General features: G+C 42.4%; 1 protein-coding gene across 1 annotated transcript in view; it reads left to right on the top strand.

The window, feature by feature from the left end:
- Positions 1-25,613, top strand: part of LOC311098890 (phosphatase and actin regulator 1-like) — a gene marked incomplete at both ends in the record, with an annotated part of 45,754 nt that overhangs the window by 5,543 nt on the left and 14,598 nt on the right. The window contains 3 exons of the mRNA XM_084139442.1: positions 3,415-3,579; positions 18,022-18,102; positions 24,725-24,946. Of these exons, the coding sequence (XP_083995568.1) occupies positions 3,415-3,579; positions 18,022-18,102; positions 24,725-24,946 (468 nt within the window). The remainder of the gene's footprint in view (positions 1-3,414; positions 3,580-18,021; positions 18,103-24,724; positions 24,947-25,613) is intronic.

Raw genomic sequence — 25,613 nt, 5'->3', positions numbered from 1 at the left:
ACACTGCCGATTTTGCAGGTTTTCCTACTTACAAAGCATGTAGTGGTCTGTAATTTTTATCATAGGTACACTTCAACTGTGAGAGACGGAATCTAAAACAAAAATCCAGAAAATCACATTGTATGATTTTTAAGTAATTAATTTGCATTTTATTGCATGACATAAGTATTTGATCACCTACCAACCAGTAAGAATTCCGGCTCTCACAGACCTGTTAGTTTTTCTTTAAGAAGCCCTCCTGTTCTCCACTCATTACCTGTATTAACTGCACCTGTTTGAACTCGTTACCTGTATAAAATACACCTGTCCACACACTCAATCAAACAGACTCCAACCTCTCCACCATGGCCAAGACCAGAGCGCTGTGTAAGGACATCAGGGTTAAATTTGTAGACCTGCACAAGGCTGGGATGGGCTACAGGACAATAGGCAAGCAGCTTGGTAAGAAGGCAACAACTGTTGGCGCAATTATTAGAAAATGGAAGAAGTTCAAGATGACGGTCAATCACCCTCGGTCTGGGGCTCCATGTAAGATCTCACCTCGTGGGGCATCAATGATCATGAGGAAGGTGAGGGATCAGCCCAGAACTACACGGCAGGACCTGGTCAATAACCTGAAGAGAGCTGGGACCACAGTCTCAAAGAAAACCATTAGTAACACACCACGCCGTCATGGATTAAAATCCTGCAGGCACGCAAGGTCCCCCTGCTCAAGCCAGCGCATGTCCAGGCCCGTCTGAAGTTTGCCAATGACCATCTGGATGATCCAGAGGAGGAATGGGAGAAGGTCATGTGATCTGATGAGACAAAAATAGAGCATTTTGGTCTAAACTCCACTCGCCGTGTTTGGAGGAAGAAGGATGAGTACAACCCCAAGAACACCATCCCAACCGTGAAGCATGGAGGTGGAAAAATCATTCTTTGGGGATGCTTTTCTGCAAAGGGGACAGGACGACTGCACTGTATTGAGGGGAGGATGGAAGGGGCCATGTATCGCGAGATCTTGGCCAACAACCTCCTTCCCTCAGTAAGAGCATTGAAGATGGGTCGTGGCTGGGTCTTCCAGCATGACAACGACCCGAAACACACAGCCAGGGCAACTAAGGAGTGGCTCCGTAAGAAGCATCTCAAGGTCCTGGAGTGGCTTAGCCAGTCTCCAGACCTGAACCCAATAGAAAATCTTTGGAGGGAGCTGAAAGTCCGTATTGCCCAGCGACAGCCCTGAAACCTGAAGGATCTGGAGAAGGTCTGTATGGAGGAGTGGGCCAAAATCCCTGCTACAGTGTGTGCAAACCTGGTCAAGACCTACAGGAAACATATGATCTCTGTAATTGCAAACAAAGGTTTCTGTACCAAATATTAAGTTCTGTTTTTCTGATGTATCAAATACTTATGTCATGCAATAAAATGCAAATTAATTACTTAAAAATCATACAATGTGATTTTCTGGATTTTTGTTTTAGATTCCGTCTCTCACAGTTGAAGTGTACCTATGATAAAAATTACAGACCTCTACATGCTTTGTAAGTAGGAAAACCTGCAAAATCGGCAGTGTATCAAATACTTGTTCTCCCCACTGTATTTGACACTACAAGTCAAAAGTTTGTACACACTTACTCATTCAAGGGTTTTTCTTTATTTTTACTATTTTTTTTACATTAAGAATAATAATGAAGACATCAACTATGTAATGACACATATGGAATCTTGTAGTAAACACAAATGTGTTAAACAAATCAACATTTATTTTATATTTGAGATTCTTCAAATAGCCACCCTTTGCCTTGATGACCGCTTTGCACACTCTTGGCATTCTCTCAACCAGCTTCACCTGGAATGCTTTTGCAACAGTCTTGAAAGAATTCCCACATATGCTGAGCACTTGTTGGCTGCTTTTCCTTCACTCTGCGGTCTGACTCATCCCAAACCATCTCAATTGGGTTGAGGTCGGGAGATTGTGGAGGCCAGGTCATCTGATGCAGCACTCCATCACTCTCCTTCTTGGTAAAATAGCCCTTACACAGCCTGGAGGTGTGTTGGGTCATTGTCCTGTTGAAAAACAAATTATAGTCCCACTAAGCCCAAACCAGATGGGATGGCGTATCGCTGCAGATTGCTGTGGTAGCCATGCAGGTTAAGCGTGCCTTGAATTCTAAATAAATCAGTGTCACCAGCAAAGCACCCCCACACCATAACACCTCCTCCATGCTTTACGGTGGGAAATACACATGCAGAGATCATCCGTTCGCCCACACCGCGTCTCACAAAGACACAGCGGTTGGAACCAAAAATCTCCAATTTGGACTCCTGACCAAAGGTAAACATTTCCACCGGTCTAATGTCCATTGCTCAGGTCTCTTCTTATTGGTGACCTTTAGTAGTGGTTTCTTTGCAGCAATTCGACCATGAAGGCCTGATTCACACAGTACCCTCTGAACAGTTGATGTTGAGATGTGTCTGTTACTTGAACTCTGTGGAGCATTTATTTGGGCTGCAATTTCTGAGGCTGGTAACTCTAATGAACTCTGGGTCTTCTGTTCCTGTGGCGGTCCTCATGAGAGCCATTTTCATCATAGCGCTTTATGTTTTTTGCGACTGCACTTGAAGAAACTTTCAAAGTTCTTAATGTTCTGTATTGACTGACCTTCATGTCTTAAAGTAATGATGGACTGTCGTTTCTCTTTGCTTATTTGAGCTGTTCTTGCCATAATATGGACTTGGTCTTTTACCAAATAGGGGTATCTTCTCCCCCCCCCCCCCCCCACCTTGTCACAACACAACTGATTGACTCAAACGCATTAAGAAGGAAATAAATAATACATTCCACAAATTAACTTTTAAGAAGGCACACCTGTTAATTGAAATGCATTCCAGGTGACTACCTCATGAAGCTGGTTGAGAGAATGCCAAGAGTGTGCAAAGCTGTCATCAAGGCAGAGGTTAGCAATTTGAAGAATCTCAAATATAAAATATATTGTGATTTGTTTAACACGTTTTTGGTTACTACATGATTCCATATGTGCTATTTCATCATTTTGATGTCTTCACAGTTATTCTACAATGTAAAAATAAAGAAAACCCCTTGAATGAGTAGGTGTGTCCAAACTTTTGACTGGTAGTGTGTGTATGGTACTTTTACCCCTTTTTCATGCTATCTGATAACACACAGGTCTATTTACCCATGACAGATTTCATCCTCTTTATGATTTGTGGAAGGCCAGTTGGCACATCTTTACTCTTACGCTGGAGTCTTATCAGAGACTCTTCAGTGGCTTTACTGCTGTTGAAATTTCATTTTCAGTTGATTTGTTTGTCAGAAACCAAGCACAACAAATATGACACCAGATGTAGCTATCTATTTCCATCTGTGGTCCCTGAATATAGCCCCTCTCTCTCCATTTTGTGTCCCTACAGCGGAGGAGGTTGAAAGGAGGGCCGCGATGCGTTCCGAGTCCCTGGTCTCTGGCACACACACCCCGCCTATCCGCCGCCGGAGCAAGTTTGCCACTCTGGGCCGTCTCTTGAAACCCTGGAAGTGGAGGAAGAAGAAGAGTGAAAAGTTCAAGCAGACCTCTACAGGTAAGGGACACACAAACGCAACATAACACACACCGCCTACTGTCCCTCAAAGTACCGCTCCCCTCTTTACAGCCTCCTAGGTATCTTTTTTTATTATTTATTTATTTAGGTAACCTTTATTTAATTAGGCAAGTCAGTTAAGAACAAATTCTTATTTACAATGACGGCCTACACCGACACATCTCTCCAGTCTTTAATCCTATATCCTCTACCTAAAACTGTCTGAATATTTCATCATGCAGTAAAGATCGAGTGATGTGCTGCTCTGAAATGATTGGCTGCTATAGTTTTTCTAAATGCATCAGGAAAATATATTTTCTAGTTCCGTGCTTGCCAGTCCAGAGTGAAGGTGGAAGATTTGCTGCAAGGTGATTGAACTAGTGGTAAATTGATTGCGCGAAAGTGCAGTAGTTTGACGGCATGAGACATCTTTACACTTCCTCTGATCCGGCAGTCTGTAACAGTCAGGGGCATGTGAAGGGCACACAGTCTACTGCACGCTTGCCTGGTTATCTATGGCATTTATTTACTACTAGCCTTGGTGTGAACTCTCCTGACAATCTGACCTCTTCCCCTGACAATCTACTGCCCTCGCCTGACTATCCACTTGACATGAAAAGATTGGAAAGATGTCTTGTGTTCTCAATCGGCTCCATCACTCAGCCTTTATATTGGGTCAGTCAGGTGCACAGCTGAATTCCTGTCTATATTTGGGTTCCTGCTCCTTCAGGCTCTGGTGATGGTTTTGATGTTATCCCGCTTCTCTGTTCCCAAGAGTTTTCTTCTCTGAAGCTGTGCTGGGTAGAACTGGATTTGATGGTGCTTTCTTTAGTGGTCAGATTTCCTATGAATGCAATTGAAAATTGATCAGTCAGTGATTTATTGAGATTGGCAGTGACGTGATCTGCACCTTTTGATGTTTTGTGAATTGTCTGTTTTTAAATAGTTAGTTCAATGTTCGCCCCAGCACCTTCGTTATTGTTTTGTTGACTAAATGCAGCGTCCAAACTGAGGTGAGCAGCGTGGTAAAACAAATTGCAGTACATACTCTGCTGTTCTATCACGCATGCAATTATGTCTGAGGGGGGAAAAATGGTGTGTGTCGTTTGCAGTAACTTTGTTGTTGTAATATTCAAAATGGAAATGGCAGTTTTTACCATTTAAGGATTCCAGCTTTAAGGTTTTGCGGGCTGCTAAACTGTGACTGTTGCCTTCCCCTCCAATGCTCTTAGCTTTGGGTCTGGTTTGTATTGCTGTCCCAACCCTTTACTCTAGCCTTGGGACCTCAGCCTTGCCTTCTATCCCTGGGGACTCTGAGTGAACGCTGACACCTCGACTTTAGAACGACTCATCACACTCTCTTTCTGCTGGCTACCATTTTTTTTTTCTCACACATACTTTGTATGCATGGTGTTGACTGACTATTTGAGCCCATATTTTTCCTTCTATCTGTTTTCTCTTCCCTCTCTCCTGAGCGAAATGGAGCAGCATAATTTAACAAAGGGAGTTTTTTGTTGTGAAATCAAGAGTAAAGCCCAATGGATATGACTATCTCTCTGTGTAGAAGTATTATTTTGTTTAGTCTGTATAATGTAGTCGCCTTTATTTTTCCTACTGGTTACACTAATGGCAGCATAATGGCATATTGTGACCACCTAGCTTTTCCCATTGGACTGGCTTCTGTAAGAGCTTTTCACTTCAGTCCCTTTCTACACTGAGGATGAATATTGTTCCAAACACTGCAGAGGACATTGTAGTTGGTTGTTTGGATACATATAGTTTCTTTGTTGCAAATTAATTAATTAATGTTAGGATGGATCTCTGTCTGAGGAGTTGGAAGTTGGAACCAGGGAAGGCTATATGGAGACTGCTGAGCTCATCATCATGACTTACAGCAGTGGCCTCTGTTGCCCTGACATTGATTGAGCAGAGGTTAAACTGAAGTAGTGCACCAGGCTTAGGTTTACTCCATCAGTCAAAGTTGTTCAAGGCCGTCACTGACGGACGGTTGGAAGTCCTCAGCGGGTGGTGTTCAGTAGGTTACACCGTAGCAAAACGTTTTGCAACAGAAAACTAAAATAAATTATCTTATTGGATTAGTTCAGCTATTACCCCCAGTTTGTTCTCTTGTGGTTGTTCTTGTTTATGATGTTCATGATCATTGGGACTGTGACAGCAGGCAGGAAGCAGACCAGCTGCTGGGCATGCAGATGTTCCAGCCAGTTAATTGGAGAATGTGGATTATGTATCCTAGTCAGGCAGATGAAGGCCAGCTCTGGGGGGCTATACTCGTATAACTCCAGTAGTGAGCTAGCCACGGTGCTCATAGTCCTGAGAGTACTGAAAGCTGTGCCTCCTGTCCCTTCTGTTAGTCAGGTCACAGTGTTCTTATGGTAACAGAATGCAATTGAAACTAGAGGATCAAGCTTTATTCCCTGGGAGTGTGGGGCACTAATCTGTCCACTCCTGGGTTTGTTGTTCATAATGTAGCCTATTGAGAATGTCTTTGCATATTTATACTGTATTTTCAGTGGCATTAAAAACAGATTATTTTGGATTCCTTTTGTTTTTAATGCTATGTAGACCTTATTTAAAAATGCTTTATGCACCATGATAATTGGTGGGCTTATGTTCAGGATGTGCAGTGGTCCTCAGGCTGTATTTGTTTTGAGTCAATAAGTATTCAACACCTTTTTTTATGGCAAGCCTACATAAATTCAGGAGTAAAAATGTGCTTAACATGTCACATAATAAGTTGCATGGACTCACACTGTGTGCAGTAATAGTGTTTAACATTATTTCCTAAATGTCTACCTCATCTCTGTACCCCACACTGTAAGGTCCCTTAGTCGCGCAGTGAATTTCAAACACAGATTCAACCACAAAGACCAGGGAGGTTTTCCAATGCCTCGCAAAGAAGGGCACCTATTGGTAGATGGGTAAAAAAAATAGTTATTAATTACACTTTGGATGGTGTATCAATACACCCAGACACTACAAAGATACAGGCGTTCTTCCTATCTCAGTTGCCAGAGATGAAGGAAACCGCTCAGGGATTTCACCATGAGGCCAATGGTGACTTAAAAACAGTTATAGTTCAATGGCTGTGATAGAACTGAGGATGGATCAACAACATGGTAGTTACTCCACAATACTAACCTAAATGACAGAGCGAGAAGAAGGAAGTCTGTACAGAATAAAAATATTCCAAAACATGCATCCTGTTTGCAACAAGGCACTAAAGTAATACTGCAAAAAATGTGGCAAAGCAATTAACTTTATGTTCTGAATACAAAGTGTTATGTTTGGGGCAAATCCAATGCAACATGTTACTGTGTACCACGCTCCATATTTTCAAGCATAGTGGTGGCTGCATCATGTTATGGGTATTCTTGTAATCGTTAAGGACTGGGGAGTTTTTAAGCACAGAACCTGGTTCCGTCTGCTTTCCACCAGACACTGGGAGATGATGAATTCACCATTCAGCAGGACAATAACCTAAAACACAATCTACACTGGAGTTGCTTACCAAGAAGACTGTGAATGTTCCAAAGAGTTTCAGTTTTGACTTAAATGTACTTGAAAATCTATGGCAAGACCTGAAAAATGACAGAGCTTGAAGAATTCTGAAAAGAATCATGTATAAGTGTTGCACAATCCAGGTGTGGAAAGCTCTTGGAGATTTAACCAGAATGACTCACAGCTGTAATCCCTGCCAAAGGTGCTTCTACAAAGTATTGACTCAGGGGTGTGAATACTTATGTAAATTACATTTCATTTGCAATACATTTGCTAAAATTTCTAAAAACATGTTTTCACTTTGTCATTATTAGGGGGGTGGCGGTCGGTGCCATTTAAGATGATTGAGGATGATAAAGATTTTATGAGCATGGCCTTATTTCTATTACAGCATATTGGATGACTGTCATTCATATTCCATTCACCCAGCTCAATGTAACATTGAAAGGTTTATGCTACTACATGATACTAAAATTTTCACCTAGCCGGTGAATGAAGGTTTACAATGTAGGTGCACAGGTCGAAATAAATTTGAGTAATCAAGGTGACCGACATTGACGCATTCAATACTGCCTTGCACACTCTTGCCTACATCTAGCTGATCTAGGGTGTAATCATTAGTCCAACAGTTGCAAACAATAGTTTTTATTGGACAAATTCAGGTATTTTCATCCCCGTTTTCGTTCCGTTTGCTTCCGTTTTAAGAAAAGTTTTTCAACAGAATCGGTGGAATGAATACACCCCTAATTACACGCAACACAGTTCACTTTCAGGCAGCCACATACAAACAGCATGATCCCTTTGATCGTTGTATACTTCCTCCTTGCATCTACACTCGCTCCTCTCACCTTTTCCCTTCACATGTGGACTTCAGTGCACCACACATCAGCTGTGACCAGGTGAAAACCTTGCCAAACCTTCATATCATAACCGCTACACATAGCCTAAATCGCTGTCACTATATTAGTTAACGTCATAGTCAATATAGCTATTAGAAATAACGCTTTAGTAATCCCGCTACAGTTTAGCAGTTACACCGGCAGTCCCCGGTGGCAATAAATTCATAAAACTTTACCTTGAATAGGAAGAGTTCCAGTGTTGGCTAGGCATAGCCAACTAGCTAACATAGCATCCCTCTCTGTTTTGGAGCTGGGTGTTTTGAGTAGGTTAAACTAGCTAGCTGCATTCACTAGCAAAGAAAGTGAAAAAAATACTATGAAATATAGCTAGCTCGCTCACTCTTGCTTCTCCATTTCTGAAGATCTTTGTTAATATATTGTCTTTCTCTCTGCGTCAATGACTCACCACATTTTATGCACTGCAGTGCTAGCTAGCTGTAGCTTATGCTTTCAGTACTAGATTCATTTTCTGATCCTTTTGATTGGGTGGACATCATGTTAGTACATGCTGCAAGAGCTCTGTTAGGTTTGAGGACATCCTCTGGAAGTTGTCATAATTACTGTAAGTCTATGGAAGGGGGTGAGAACCATGAGCCTTCTAGGTTTTGTATTGAAGTCAATGTACCCAGAGGGACGGAAACTAACTGTCCTCTGGCTACACCATGGTGCTACCCTACAGTGTGCTGTTGAGGATACTGTAGACCTTCATTGCAAAACGGTGTGTTTTAATCAACTATTTGGTGACGTGAATATATTTAGTATAGTTTTATCTAAAAATATAACACTTTCAATGTTTTACCATTTTTATTTTTATGAAATTCACTGAGGATGGTCCTCCCCTTCCTCCTCTGAGGAGCCTCCACTGGTGTGTAGATTTGGTGAGACAAAATCCATTCCCTTTTGAATTCCGTATGTAACGCAACAAAATGTGGAATAAGTCAAGGGGTATGAATACTTTCTGAAGGCACTGTTCAAGAAAAGGGCAACTAAAGGTAATGGCACCAGAGAGATGCCATAACAGCCACACACTCCTTTGTTGTCACTAGCGTAAAAACTTTGTCCAGATCTTCCTCAACACAGATGCTTGCCTTAACTAGACTCCAGATGTGAGAGCCACAACATCTGTGACACAAGATGGCATGAAAGTTTTACTGCGGTTTTGTGAGGCTGACGGGTGAGTGAATTTCCTCGCTAAAAGCCTCACTTCGTCCCGGGGCTTGGTACTGTAGCGAACGCTCTGTCTCCTCTCTATCTGGGTCAATTCACAGCAGAATGGATGTCTCTATAAAGCTAAGCGTAGCATTTGCAAGTCGATGCTGTTGGAGTGTATTCAGTGATGCCAGATTCATTTAATATGCTCTTAAAAGCGTCTCTCCAATGAATTAATTATCCCCTCTCATCTTGGAGCAGATCATGAGTAGCTAGCTTGCCATGATTGCCAAGGTGTACTTTGAATGGACTGTGAAAATAATAACTCTGACTTCACATTGTCACTTGTTCAAGCTCTGGGTCTGAACCAACTCACACTAGTGGAAACGTAATGTAGCCTAGCCTACTGTTGAATTTCAGTTTTCAATACAATTCTGGAACCGAGCGACAAGTGGTGATTTACACCATTTTGTAGTTTGATGTTTTCTGTGAACACTGAACAGCTTCTTCCTAAGTGTACAGTAATGTCCTTTGTCCCCATTTTTTAGAACGGCATGTTTGTGACAAACCTGAAGACCTAGCTGGCTGAGGCATGTTGTGAATCAGGAATCATTGCGTAACTGCGTATATCCCATCATGGCAATGCAAGCAGAGTTATGTCAAATCTTTTGGTAATTACTTTACTTTTTTCATTTTGATCAAATTGAAATGTAACCACAGAACACATTACGCATTCTCAGACACACAACAACCCTCTGACCCAATTTAACCTCAATATTTAACTGCTTGGAATCTTCCGAAATATTTTGTGAAGCTAGTCTGTTCTGATTTATAAAGTCATGCTAATCAGAGTAACAGTGTCTCTGTTGGGTTAAATAATGTAGCCGTTTGAGAGAGAACGTTTTATATAAGGCTTTAAATAACCTTTTTAGTGTTTCCAGATTTCTATGAAATATGACCTATAATTACTTAAAATATGAGTGAAATAATTAGTTTTCCTTACGAAAAAAAATGTCAATTATGTTAAAAAGCAGCTTGTCTGTGTTGGAATGGTGACTCTGTTACATTACATTACACAAGAGTCATTGGACGAAGGCGTCTTGTGTAGGGTGGAGTTTTGTTAAAATCCCCCAATGCTTGGTCTGAACATTAACATGCATCGCTTACGGTACAGTTTTGGAAGCATAAGGACCGTCGGATGGAGGCACCCATAGCTGTATGGATCTTTGCAAAACTGCTGATGAAAGATGAGGGCCATATGTTTCGAAAGCCGTATCGCAAGTGATTATTGACGTTTCTAAACGTTAACACAGCATCGGGATTGTAGTTCATATGAGAGCGTCAGGGGCCATGCTAATGGCTGAACTGTAGGGGCATTGAAGGGGCAATGTCTAGATGGGATCCAGCTTTTGTCCAATTTACATCAAGTTGATACTTTTTGCATTTTAGCTAACCCCTTTCATAACCTTAACCTAATTCTCCTAACCTGCCACATTTAATTATCCTAACCTGTTGCGTAAGTTCTCCGAAACCTGCTAGGAAGAAGTCAATTCTGACAAAAGCTGATCCTCCTGCAGCTGAGATGCTTATGATATTAAAATCTAGATGCATTCATGATAGACAGACTACTACTTAAAGTATGAGGGGGATGACATCACAGTGGCTACTAGAACTCACCTCTGCTACAGTCACACCCCTTTCACCTCCTACGTCACTGACTGTGTGATCTGAGTCAATGTAGCAGAATTAAATACCCACAATGTAGTCTGTGGGTGCTAGATGGACTCAGTTGTCTGCGCTGATGCCTGCTGCGGTTAATGCGGAGAAGGAAGTCAGTGAGTGTAGCACGTGAGTGCTAGGTTCTTTCTCAATTCATCCTTCCTCGATTCCTCGCCTCCTTCTAAAAACCCATTGGAGAAGGTCAGAGGGGAGGGACCTTGTACTTTATCATCCAATAAAGGTGAGGAGATGGGATGCGAGTAATCAAGGAAAGACCAAGTGAGACAAAGCCCTTGTAGCCATCGTGTGTTGATGTCACCCGCCCTGAGACCTAACGTACTGTTATCCTAGCCCAACCAAGATCATGGTTTTTGGTAAGATAATGGATGCTGCTTTGTGGCTGTTGTGGACAGGGGTTACATCCTAGGTCAGCCATACAGGGCTTGTTACACCCACTAATAAATCAAGGACATCCACTGCAGCTGTAAATCTGTGTAATATCATCAGAGAAAATGAGAGTGAGTGACAACCAAATAAAACAAACAGGGAATGTTCAATGACCCAAAAAATACTCATATTACTTAAATCAAAGAATCAACACTTTAATATCATTCAAATAACGCCTATGTAAATGGTTAGTGGGTTTAGACATTAATCTGACTCCTAACAAGAGATTGAATAGTTAAATGAATAGTGTCTAATACAAATAATAAGCAGAATGTCAGGGCTGTCCTGGAACTGATACCTGCACCCGAGTAGCTAGATCTCTAGGTGCAAGGTTGGCAATGCATGTTCTAGGTCTATGCATTGTTGCGGTCTGTGTATATTTGTAAACAACAGCTGGTGCATAAAATCTAATACTAAGGAAGTCTCAAGGTTTTGCTCGCCTGAGGTAGAGTATCTCATGATAATCTGTAGACCACACTATTTACCAAGAGCGTTTCCATCTATATCTTTTTCGTAGCTATTTACCACCACAAACCGATGCTGGCAATAAGATTGCACTCAATGAGCTGTATAAGGCCATAAGTAAACAGGAAAACGCTCATCCAGAGGCAGCTAGGCTCCTAGTGGCCGGGGACTTTAATGCAGGGAAACTTAAATCCATTCTACCTAATTTCTACCAGCATGTTAAATGTGCAACCAAAGGAAAAAAAACTCTAGACCACCTTTACTCATTTTACATTTACATTTTAGTCATTTAGCAGACGCTCTTATCCAGAGCGACTTACAGTTAGTGAGTGCATACATTTTCATACTGGTCCCCCGTGGGAATCGAACCCACAACCCTGGCGTTGCAAGCGCCATGCTCTACCAACTGAGCTACACGGGACTGCTCCACACACAGAGATGCGTACAAAGCTCTCCCTCTCCCTCCATTTGGCAAATCTGACCAGAACTCTCTCTCCTCCTGATTCCTGCTTATAAGCAAAAACTAAAGCAGGAAGCACCTGTGACTAGGTTAATAAGGAGGTGGTCAGATGACGTAGATGCTAAGCTACAGGACTGTTTTGCTAGCACAGACTGGAATATGTTCCGGAATTCTTACGATAACATTGAGCAGTATACCACAAGTCACTGGCTTCATCAATAAGTGCATGGTTGACGTCGTCCCCACAGTGACCGTACGTACATACCCCAACCAGAAGCCATGGATTACAGGCAACTGAGCTAAAGGGTAGAGCTGCCGCTTTCAAGGAGCGGGACTCTAACCCGGACACTTACAATAAATCCCGCTAGAGTCAATACAGGACTAAGATTGAATTGTACTACACCGGCTCTGACGCTCGTCGGATGTGGCAGGGCTTGAAAACTATTACAGACTATAAAGGGAAGCACAGCCACGAGCTGCCCACTGACACAAGCCTACCAGATGAGCTAAATCACTTCTATGCTCGCTTCGAGGCAAGCAACACTGAAGCCTTCATGAGAGCATCAGCTGTTCCGGATGACTATGTGATCACGCTCTCTGTAGCCGATGTGAGTAAGAATTTTAAGCAGGTCAACATTCACAAGGTCGCAGGGCCAGACGGATTACCAGGACGTGTACTCCGAGCATGCGCTGACCAACTGGCAAGTGTCTTCACTGACATTTTCAACAAGTCCCTGACTGAGTCTGTAATACAAACATGTTTCAAGCAGACCACCATAGTCCCTGTGCCCAAGAACACTAAGAACCTGCCTAAATGACTACCGACCCGTAGCACTCACATCTGTAGCCATGAAATGCTTTGAAAGGCTGGTCATGGCTCACGTCAACACCATTATCCCAGAAACCCTATACCCACTCCAATTTGCATACCACCCCAACAGATCCACAGATGGTGCAATCACCATTGCACACCACACTGCCCTTTCCCACCTGGACAAGAGGAACAACTACGTGAGAATGCTATTCATTGACTGCAGCTCAGCGTTCAACACCATAGTGCCCTCAAAGCTCATCACTAAGCTAAGGACCATGGGACTAAACACCTCCCTCTGCAACTGGATCCTGGACTTCCTGATGGGCCGCCCCCAGGTGGTAAGGGTAGGTAACAACACATCTGCCACGCTGATCTTCAACACGGGGGCCCCTCAGGGGTGTGTGCTCAGTCCCCTCCTGTACTCCCTGTTCACCCATGACTGCATGGCCAGGCACGACTCCAACACCATCAAGTTTGCTGAAGACACAACAGTGGTAGGCTTGTGGAAGGCTACCCAAAATGTTTGACCCATGTTAAACAATTTAAAGGCAATGCTACCAAATACTAATTGAGTGTATGTGAACTTCTGACCCACTGGGAATGTGATGAAAGAAATAAAAGCTGAAATAAATCATTCTCTCTACTAATATTCTGACATTTCACATTCTTAAAATAGTGGTGATCCTAACTGACCTAAGACAGGGAATTTGTACTAGGATTAAATGTCAGGAATTGTGAAAAAATGAGTTTAAATGTATTTGGCTAAGGTGTATGTAAACTTCCGACTTCAACTGTATTACCTCGACTAACTGATGCCCCCACACATTGACTCTGTACCGGTACCCCCTGTATACAGCCTCCCTACTGTTATTTTATTTTACTGCTGCACTTTAATTTGTTGCATTTCCTTTTTTTACTTAACACTTTTTATTTTCTTAACTGCATTGTTTATTAAGGGCTTGTAAGTAAATATGTCACTAATGTCTACACCTGTTGTATTCAGCGCATGTGGGAAATAACATTTGATATGGACTATCCCACCCGTGAATACTATGGTTGAATGCTAATTTTGGCCTTGAGAAAACAACTAGACTAAGTTAGCTAGCTAGCTGTTTACAGCTGTTTACAAACACACCGTAAATTCTTTGGGGTTCCAGGGTTCACTTCCGCTCCTCCTCAAAAAGCTCATAAAAAGGTCTATACTCCAGCATTTTGCATTTGATATCAAATGTTTTATGAGGCAACATAATGAGGCCATTTATCAAATGAGGACACACACACACACACACACACACACACACACACACACACACACACACACACACACACACACAGTATAGGGTGGGAGGCAGGGTTGTGCTCAATTCAGAATTTTCGAATTGACTCCCATTCAACTCATGAGTGGAAATTTAAATTGAATTGGCCACACCCCACAGGATGTAGAATTTCAGTCACAAGAAGTAGAATTTAGAATGTATCACTTTTTTCTCTCGAAACAATCTATAAATACTCTTAACCTTAGTGCTTAGAATAGCCATTTTATACACTGCTCGAAATCAAACTGTCCACTTAGGAAGCAACACTGATTGACAATACATTTCACATGCTGTTGTGCAAATGGTATAGACAACAGGTGGAAATTATAGGCAATTAGCAAGACACCCCCAATAAAGGACTGGTTTTGCAGGTGGTGACCACAGACCACTTCTCAGTTCCTATGCTTCCTGGCTGATGTTTTGGTCACTTTTGAATGCTGGCGGTGCTTTCACTCTAGTGGTAGCATGAGACGGAGTCTACAACCCACACAAGTGGCTCAGGTAGTGCAGCTCATCCAGGATGGCACATCAATGCGAGCTGTGGCAAGAAGGTTTGCTGTGTCTGTCAGCGTAGTGTCCAGAGCATGGAGGCGCTACCAGGAGACAGGCCAGTACATCAGGAGACGTGGAGGAGTCCGTAGGAGGGCAACAACCCAGCAACAGGAACGCTACCTCCGCCTTTGTGCAAGGAGGAGCAGGAGGAGCACTGCCAGAGCCCTGCAAAATGACCTCCAGCAGGCCACAAATGTGCATGTGTCTGCTCAAACGGTCAGAAACAGACTCCATGAGGGGCCGACGTCCACAGGTGGGGGTTGTGCTTACAGCCCAACACCGTGCAGGACGTTTGGCATTTGCCAGAGAACACCAAGATTGGCAAATTCGCCACTGGTGCCCTGTGCTCTTCACAGATGAAAGCAGGTTCACACTGAACACATGTGACAGACGTGACAGAGTCTGGAGACGCCGTGGAGAACGTTCTGCTGCCTGCAACATCCTCCAGCATGACCGGTTTGGCGGTGGGTCAGTCATGGTGTGGGGTGGCATTTCTTTGGGGGGCCGCACAGCCCTCCATGTGCTCGCCAGAGGTAGCCTGACTGCCATTAGGTACCGAGATGAGATCCTCAGACCCCTTGTGAGACCATATGCTGGTGCGGTTGGCCCTGGGTTCCTCCTAATGCAAGACAATGCTAGACCTCATGTGGCTGGAGTGTGTCAGCAGTTCCTGCAAGAGGAAGGCATTGATGCTATGGACTGGCCCGCCCGTTCCCCAGACCTGAATCCAATTGAGCACATCTGGGACATCATGTCTCGCTCCATCCACCAACGCCACGTTGCACCACAGACTGTCCAGGAGTTGGTGGATGCTTTAGTCCAGGTCTGGGAGGAGATTCCTCAGGAGACCATCCGCCACCTCATCAGGAGCATGCCCAGGCATTGTAGGGAGGTCATACAGGCACGTGGAGGCCACACACACACTACTGAGCCTCATTTTGACTTGTTTTAAGGACATTACATCAAAGTTGGATCAGCCTGTAGTGTGGTTTTCCACTTTTAATTTTGAGGGTGACTCCAAATCCAGACCTCCATGGGTTGATACATTTTATTTCCATTGATAATTTTTGTGATTTTGTTGTCAGCACATTCAACTATGTAAAGAAAAAAGTATTTAATAAGATTATTTCATTAATTCAGATCTAGGATGTGTTATTTTAGTGTTCCCTTTATTTTTTTGAGCAGTGTATTTCCACCAACCATTACATTTGTTTGGCTTCTTTTTTAAGGCGTTAGGGTCAATTTGAGAGTTAAACTAATGCATTCTGGGACATATTATCCCCATATTGAACAAAATGTAGGTCATAATGAAATATAATAACTTACAATCTTTACATACAGGTTTTGTTTTCCTTGATCATTCCAAGAGTTTGTCCTGAAGATCAATTGTTTCATCCAATATTTTATATGCATGTATATAACGATATGTTTGTTTTTGTGTACAATATATATATTGTATAGACTACACCTAATATAGATGAGGCATTTGAATTTAACTTAATTCAATTATTTCCTTTTAATTCAAATTTTAATTGCAATTCTGTATCCTGTTTACTACTTCAATTCTGAATTGAGCACAACCCTGGTGGGAGGAGTTTTTATTTATTTTATTATTTATTTTTATAATCAGTGCTTTCCTACTCCTCTGCCTGTCTGCTGTACTAGTATGTAGGTGGATATCCTGCTCATGGCATTTATATTTTGGTATAGCAGTCCAGTTCTTCAAAATAGCACACTGCCCAAATTCCACTTCTCCCGAGGCTCCAGAAGACAGAGTAGAAGTGACTCTTTCTGGACAGTGAAGGGATGTTTTGATCCTGTCTACTTGCCCAAACCATCACAGCAGCAGCCAACACATGACTTCCAGCCCATCCCCAACGAGCTTCTCTGGCTAGTCTTTGAAGTTTTGGTGTATAAAAAATCTGGATGTCCTGGAGGAGCTCATAATGACTCAATATTGAGATAATAATAACTTTATGCGATGTGACATTTTACAACACTGAGTGAGGCTCACTCTGACTGCCTGCACTAGAGGCTCACACAACAGTTTCTGACATTTGAATGATTTGCATGTGCGCCTTTGTGCCTTCCCTTTTGAGTTGAAGCTGAGGGTGGAGGGGATTGAGGGCCCATACTGTTTGGGTTCTATTCATTTTGGTAAAGGTGTATTGGCCCTGGCCCCTACTGTCGATAGAGCTGTGGCTCCTTATTTCTCTATATTGGCCTGCAGGGGGATTGTTGCGCAGTGTGCTGCTCAAGTGTTTTTGCTGATCCTCATTTCACGTTCGTAATTGGTTCCTTTGCTGGGGTAGATTTTCTTATTGCTAACATGATGGTAAACTGCCTCTGTTCAGCCCAGCGATAGAAAATGGTTAAGTCCCTCAACTGCTGAGAGCTAAATATAGAAGCATTAACTTTGGGACATGCCTGCTCATACATAATGCATTACTATGGGAGGTGATGTTGCATTACCTTTTGCCTTTTTATTGTCTGATCATTCTTACAAATGAGGTTAGAATCCTCCTTCATGCCTTTTTGAAGAGCTTCCTTGGTTTAACATAGTGCTTTACAACTGGATTAGATGTTCGTTTTGACTATTTAGAGGCCTCACCATTTTATGTCATTTCACTGCCCATTTTACTTATCTACTAATGATTTTGATGGGCAGTTGGTCACCAGTTCATAATATTTTAGACTAAGTGAAGGTTTAGTGAAAACGAATGTACATTTTTGCACCCGTCCCTCATGTCCCCATAGTGTGATCAGTGCCCCCAGAGTTCCAATGACGTTAGTGTTCAGTCCCAAGTGTGCCGATCACAGTGTTGGGAGCTAAGTGAACACATTTATGGAAATCACCAGGGAAAAATTGTCAATATTTAATTTATTGATTACTTGGGTGATGCTGATCCTAACATAATCCGCATCCTTGTTTTCCTCATCTTCTGATTTGGCTCTACTACAACCTGTTAAAGGATTTACTGTAGGTTTGATATTGAAGATAATACTCCTGTTTTTCCATATACGAATGCTCCTGCACACACACCTCTGCACCCTTGATTTGATTTATGTTTATATGATTTAACAATCATGTTTCCCCCTCAGCGTTGGAGAGGAAGATGTCGGTAAGGCAAAGCAGAGAAGAGCTGATCAAGAGAGGCGTGCTGAAGGAGATCTTTGAGAAAGGTGAGATGTTTCCTCATTCACTTCATCCTGTGCCCCTAAAAAAAAAAGGACATGTCAATGTTTGGTTTTGGTCATCTCTCATCGTTTTGTTGAGCCTACAGTGAATGAGATGTGTGACTATTGTGTGTTCTGCTCCATCACTTTCAGAAAGTCATTCATTCATGATCCATTCATTTTGAGCAGATCTATCTTATCCTGTCAAAAGGGTTCATACTCAAAATATAGGAAATCTAGCAGATTGAGACTTCTTATGTGTATATATTTTGTGTGTGAGATATATATTTTTTATCTAAACATGTTTGGATCTGACAGAGGTTCTCCCCCGGTCAGTCAGGATATCTCCTTCTGATGAAGGAGAAAGTCCATCAGGGTTTAAGAGATGCTGTGTTTAGTTGAGCTGATGGGTGATGTAATCATTCTGCCTCCCTCTCTGTGGACAACTGGTCTGAACATAAACCAGTTTCCTAAACCATTACTATACTACTGGTACATACTAGTAGGCTACAGTCAATATCACATTTTATTTGTGCCGAATACAACAGGTGTAGACTTTACTGTGAAATGCTTACTTACGAGCCCTTTCCCAACAATGCAGAGTTAAAAAGTAAGAATTAGCAAACGAGGCTATATACAAGGAGTACCGAGTCAATGTGCTGGGGGTACGAGGTAGTTGAGGTGATTGAGGTAATCTGTAGGAAGGGGTAAAAGTGACTAGGCAATCAGGTTGGATAGTATACAGTTTTGTGTGGGGTGTGTGTAGGGCTGTGGAGGTCATGAAATTTCGTCAGCCGGTGACTGTCAAGCAAATAACTGTCGGTCTCACGGTAATTGCCCGTTAATTAACAAACACATTTAGCATCTCCTGGCTTCCACACAGCCTACAAGCCACTGATGCAGACCTTTTGGAACATCTACATTTTAAAAAGTCTAATAAATCCATGTAATATAGCCTACACCTTCACAATAAATCTATTATTTATTTATTTATTTATTTATTTATTTTAGTCTAAAGAAGCATGATATGAAGAAAATGTAGTCTATTTCAGAAGACCAGAATAGCATACTCTGAGTTGTCCTTATGTTAGGTCCTGATCTGGCTATGCCAAATGGATGTGGGCTACACTAGTTCATTTAGCAGACAAGATTTGCTTAGAATTCCGTGGCATTATTTTATAGTATGAAGAATACAATTGAACAAAGCTGAATAAAATGGAAAGGATATTTTCTCCAAATGATTTGAGGGAGTGCACACATGCGGCTATTCTGTGTTGAGCTGTTAACAAAGAAATAGGTATTTCTATATGCTTGATTTTCAAGATATGAATGTAACTTTAGTTGTTCTACAGACGTTGGGCTATATGTTTTGATTTTTAATACATTGTAACGCTGCATGATGCGACTTGAATGATGATTTGAAAAAAGTCGCTTCATAGGCATGAGCTCTGCTTAGTTTTTTGCACAGGCTGTACACACATCATTCACAATTTGACAAGCATTTGATAATGCCTAGAATTTCACGGTGGCATCCCCTTTGTGTGGCTGTAATGCACCCTAAAAAAATCCATGCCTTTTGTGGCGAGTGGCCGTTGTGAGCTTCTCCCTGAGTGCTGCGCACTCCATCACGTGATTGGGTCTTTCTCACAGGCTACAAGTGAAGACCGACCCATCGGGGACTCAAATGCGCTTGTCCTTATCCAATTTCTGAGGTGCATATTCAGTGGCGATATTAGCTTGTAAATCTTGGTGGGGCAAAAAAGTGGGATGCATGCCAGCAAAGCCACTAAAAAATACATTAATTGCACTATAACGGTGACAAATGGTGCCCACAAACTGTTAGGGCCTACATAAAGCTGTCCCAACATCTTACCACTGCTACACCTGGCTATCAGCGGAGCCTTGTCTGGCAGCGAAACAGTTCATTCAGCATCATTTACTTCCTTAAAAAAAAAACATAGCTGATTTGGCTGACTTGCTTAAACAAATGTGGTTTCTAATAACATTTGAGATGTACAAACTATGACCTAAGGGGACGACAAGCAGATAAGAGGCAATCTAACTTTGTTTAGCACTTTTGAAATGTACAGCGACAGAATTCAGAACATGGGCCGTTCTTAGTGTTCTCCCTGTACATCAAGTCAGATCCGTAGGATAAATAAAGGGGGCATATAAGCAGACAACTCTTTACAAAATGTGATTATTACATTTCTCTAAAACAGGTTATAGGCTACATGTGCACCACCAAGTCAGAACAATAGGCAAAATTAAGAGGGGTAAATAGACCAAATTATTAGGGTGAGGCACATGGGCTAGTATTACTTTCTTAGCTACATTATACATATCTCCATGGCATATTACAACAGTTATGCAGCAACATACAATACATTTTTGGACTCACCTTGTTGTGCTGTGCTCACTTGAATAGGAAGGTGGCGCGGCGGGCAAATTGTGTCATCAAAGTCTGGCATTCTCTGGATTTATGGTGCTTTCAAGATAACTGAGATCTCTGGAAAAAAACAAGGTTGAATCATGATGATGTCATTGATCTTCAGGTCGTAGCTCTAGAAAGAGGCCCGAGTTCCTGACTTAAAATTCAGAGTTGGATGACCGTTCAAAACGTATTTCCCAGTCGGAGCTCGTTTTTTCCTGACTTCACAGTTGTCTTGAACTCACTGAAGTCAAGTTTTCGCAGTTCAGAGTTAACAGTGGTTTTGAGCGCGGCACAAATCATGCTTCATTGACACCATGGCCAATGTTGAATGTTTGAATAATTTTAAGCTTGGAAAAGAGACCCTTAATCCCAGACTTGGGACCACACAGCCACTCCACTGAATAGCAGGCTAGTGATTGCTTTGCAATGCTTGCAGTTAGCCACTGATTCCTTCCAAACCACTCATTGTTGAATTTGCGATTTCCAACTTGTTGTAATGTTTATGGCCGATGCGCACCGATATGTTTTATCTATAATTTATCTTCATTATTTCTCTTCATATGACAAGGATTAAAAAGGATTTGCCAGTAGATTGTCGACTTGATTCATGATGATGACTGCTAGCTAAGATTTTGAAAGTATGATGTTGACATGATCAGTCCAATCAAAGCTACTGTAGATATAACGTGATTTGACGTCATTTTATCTGTGGCCAATGACCTTGAGCCTTCTTGGATGGGCACTTCTAATGTAACTCTATGGCAGCACCCAAGGGGCTTGACTTTTTTAGGTCTACCCTTAGACTTGGTGGTGACGTACTGTCCCCACGAGTGACAGAACACTGAGCTAATTATGGCGCAACTATAGAACAGTACCAACACCTATGCTCCGTATTTTCAGATGGCTGCCCCACCACCACAGAAAGCACTGAGCTAGGCTGAAACACCTGCATTTTGGAGCTGCCTTGCTCAAGAAAGCAAAAAAGATACCATGTTTGTATGCGGCTTTATTAACTCAATGATTTAAAAAATATATACAGTGGGGAGAACAAGTATTTGATACACTGCAGGTTTTCCTACTTACAAAGCATGTAGAGGTCTGTAATTTTTATCATAGGTACACTTCAACTGTGAGAGACGGAATCTAAAACAAAAATCCAGAAAATCACATTGTATGATTTTTAAGTAATAATTTGCATTTTATTGCATGACATAAGTATTTGATACATCAGAAAAGCAGAACTTAATATTTGGTACAGAAACCTTTGTTTGCAATTACAGAGATAATATGTTTCCTGTAGGTCTTGACCAGGTTTGCACACACTGCAGCAGGGATTTTGGCCCACTCCTCCATACAGACCTTCTCCAGATCCTTCAGGTTTCGGGGCTGTCACTGGGCAATACGGACTTTCAGCTCCCTCCAAAGATTTTCTATTGGGTTCAGGTCTGGAGACTGGCTAGGCCACTCCAGGACCTTGAGATGTTTCTTACGGAGCCACTCCTTAGTTGCCCTGGCTGTGTGTTTTGGGTCGTTGTCATGCTGGAAGACCCAGCCACGACCCATCTTCAATGCTCTTACTGAGGGAATGAGGTTGTTGGCCAAGATCTCGTGATACATGGCCCCATCCATCCTCCCCTCAATACGGTGCAGTCGTCCTGTCCCCTTTGCAGAAAAGCATCCCCAAAGAATGATGTTTCCACCTCCATGCTTCACGGTTGGGATGGTGTTCTTGGGGTTGTACTCATCCTTCTTCTTCCTCCAAACACGGCGAGTGGAGTTTAGACCAAAAAGCTCTATTTTTGTCTCATCAGACCACATGACCTTCTCCCATTCCTCCTCTGGATTATCCAGATGGTCATTGGCAAACTTCAGACGGGCCTGGACATGTGCTGGCGTGAGCAGGGGGACCTTGCGTGCGCTGCAGGATTTTAATCCATGACGGCGTAGTGTGTTACTAATGGTTTTCTTTGAGACTGTGGTCCCAGCTCTCTTCAGGTCATTGACCAGGTCCTGCTGTGTAGTTCTGGGCTGATCCTTCACCTTCCTCATGATCATTGATGCCCCACGAGTTGAGATCTTGCATGGAGCCCCAGACCAACCGAGGGTGATTGACCGTCATCTTGAACTTCTTCAATTTTCTAATAATTGCGCCAACAGTTGTTGCCTTCTCACCAAGCTGCTTGCCTATTGTCCTGTAGCCCATCCCAGCCTTGTGCAGGTCTACAATTTTATCCCTGATGTCCTTGCACAGCTCTCTGGTCTTGGCCATTGTGGAGAGGTTGGAGTCTGTTTGATTGAGTGTGTGGACAGGTGTCTTTTATACAGGTAATGAGTTCAAACAGGTGCAGTTAATACAGGTAATGAGTGGAGAACAGGAGGGCTACTTAAAGAAAAACTAACAGGTCTGTGCGAGCCGGAATTCTTACTAGTTGGTAGGTGATCAAATACTTATGTCATGCAATAAAATGCTAATTAATTACTTTAAAAACATACAATGTGATTTTCTGGATTTCATGCTTTGTAAGTAGGAAAACCTGCAAAATTGGCAGTGTATCAAATACTTGTTCTCCCCACTGTATATTGTTTGCAAACTGGTATGTGACATGTATTAATGCCAAAATAACATGCAAAACGGGTAAGCCCCAAAAAATCAAAAACAAAATGTGGGGCTCACTGTGCATATTGAAGAAATTGGAAGAACTGTCCACATTTTACCTTTCGTCAGCCAACAATATGAGTAGGCCTAACGAACAGCAAAAGCACTAGCGTATGTCAATCTACTATCCCCCATAGTACAAAGGTTGACCTATTCTGTGCGAGGAAATAAATATTCCAAACATATTCTGGGACAGTTGTGGGATGCGATAGATCCTAAATTAATACAACCACTAGCATCCAAAAATATTTTTTAAGCAATGTGGCTGACGCAACCGATGAGAAAGTTTATCAAAATGTAAAGCTAAAACTATCAGACTTTCTTCACATTATAAGCACAGCAATGCGCACATGGTAGTAGGCTATAAGCACAAATGTTCCATTAGCGGAAAACACCATTATCAAAAGTGACTGCAAATGCAATTATGCATGTAATGCTTTTATTATAAAGGTGCATTGTTATGGAGAAAAATGTTCTCATGAAGTGTTTGATTAGATTTTCGAATACATTTTAATTGATGTCAGAGTGATTAGAGGGACAATAGAGTGCTGAGTACCAGGCACTTAGCAAGTTTGGTAGGCTACTAATGAGCATCAGATCTTGGAGAAGCCTAATTACCGTGACTAAACGGTCACGTGGAATTTGACTGCCTTCATGACTCGTGAACACCGGTGTGGCTGTAATACAGTCACCACAACAGCCGTGTGTGTGTGTGTGTGTGTGTTGGAGTGTCAGTGTAGTGTGTGGGTAGAGTCCAGTGAGTGTGCATAGTCACTGCAAGAGTCAGTGCAAAAAAATACAAAAGGGGATAGCCATTTGATTAACAATACATCTGCTTTCACTGGACTAGCTTGTTTATATAGTTCTCCATCTTACCAAACCAGTCTCATCCTGGATAAGTTTGTTTATATCACCATTTAACTCTTTTGGGAAACTCCACTTTCTCTTTTTGTTATGCTGAGAATGATTTGTTCTGATTGTGGGGAAGAGTTGTAAGTAGTTTATATACTCATCGCTGAAGAACCTGAAATTAAGTATGACTTGAGTTATTGAACAGAGTAGTGTGTCATTGAGGGTGAATGGGCCCGACAAAATATTAAAGTGCCTTTGAATAGGGTATGGTAGTAGGTGCCAGGCGCTCCAGTTTGTGTCAAGAACTGCAACGCTGCTGGGTTTTTCACACTCAACAGTTTCCTGTGTGTATCAAGAATGGTCCACCACATAAAGGACATCCAGCCAACTTGACACAACTGTGGGAAGCATTGGAGTCAACATGGGCCAGCATCCCTGTGGAACATTTTCAACACCTTGTAGAGTCCATGCCCTGACAAATTGAGCTTGTTCTGAGGGCAAAGGATAGGTGCAACTCCAATATAAGGAAGGTGTTCCTAATGTTTAGTATACTCTGTGTGTGTCACTACCATATCATTCATGTTCACTTGAATGATGCAGCACATAATTTGTTGTCTTCACCTTCATAGACAGTTTCATTTCCAGTTGTCTGTACATGTTTATATTTGGTGTTTGTCTTTCTCCAGCAACCGTGGAGTTCCGATCCTCGATGGAGGGCGGAGGCTGCACTCGGGAGCCCTCTAATATGAAGTCGTCCATGGTCCTGCCTTCCAAGAAATCTGTTGGTTTCCCCGGTGATGTTCAGGACAACGCTGCCAAGACCCCAATGTACCACAAACAGCCCCCTGCGCTCCCACCCAAACCTTTCAACAGGATCCCCAACCACAGCATCCCCAACTACAGCACAGGTAAGCACACACACACACCAGCAACTACAGCGACCCTGCCACTGATGCCCCTTGTTAGACTAAAACAAAGGCACTGTTAATGTGTCAAACCCTCAACAAGATTTGCTGATCTCCTTTAACAAAGGGAAAGTGGATTGGACGACATCAGTCAGGCTCTTCCTGTAGTTGTCTCCCCTGAGGGTGAGGGTGAGGAAGGACAAACATGGGTGTACGACATTGGGACAAGAATTTTATATACAATGTAATCATGTTTGGCACTGAAACGATTTACTGAACTGGAAAATGGCTTACAGTACAAAGCTCTGAGACAGAGACACAGTGAAAGTTTTAGACAGTTATGTAGTTGAATAATCGTAAACCTATTGTCAGTAGACGCGTGCACGCACACACATTGTGTCTGTGCAGATGGAGAGATTAGCGTCATTAAATCCCAGTGTAGCCAGGTCAGCTGTTGTCTGTGTCTGCCTGTCTGTCTCTGCTGGAGGTGGCAATGGCCTAATCTAATTCTCCCTGCTCAATCAAATCTGGACATTCTACTGTACACTGTCATGTTTATCTACTCTATCCGACTGTCGCCCGTCTTTTACAATATGGCTTGGTGATTGTGCTTAGAGCCCTGGGTTTTCCCTGGGCCAAGACATTTTCCTGGTCAGGACACACTAATCTG

This window comes from Coregonus lavaretus (genome assembly GCF_964263955.1).
Source record: "Coregonus lavaretus genome assembly, chromosome: 23".
Lineage (NCBI taxonomy): Eukaryota > Metazoa > Chordata > Actinopteri > Salmoniformes > Salmonidae > Coregonus > Coregonus lavaretus.
Note: the sequence above shows the minus strand (reverse complement) of the source record. Positions and strands in the feature narration are given on the sequence as shown.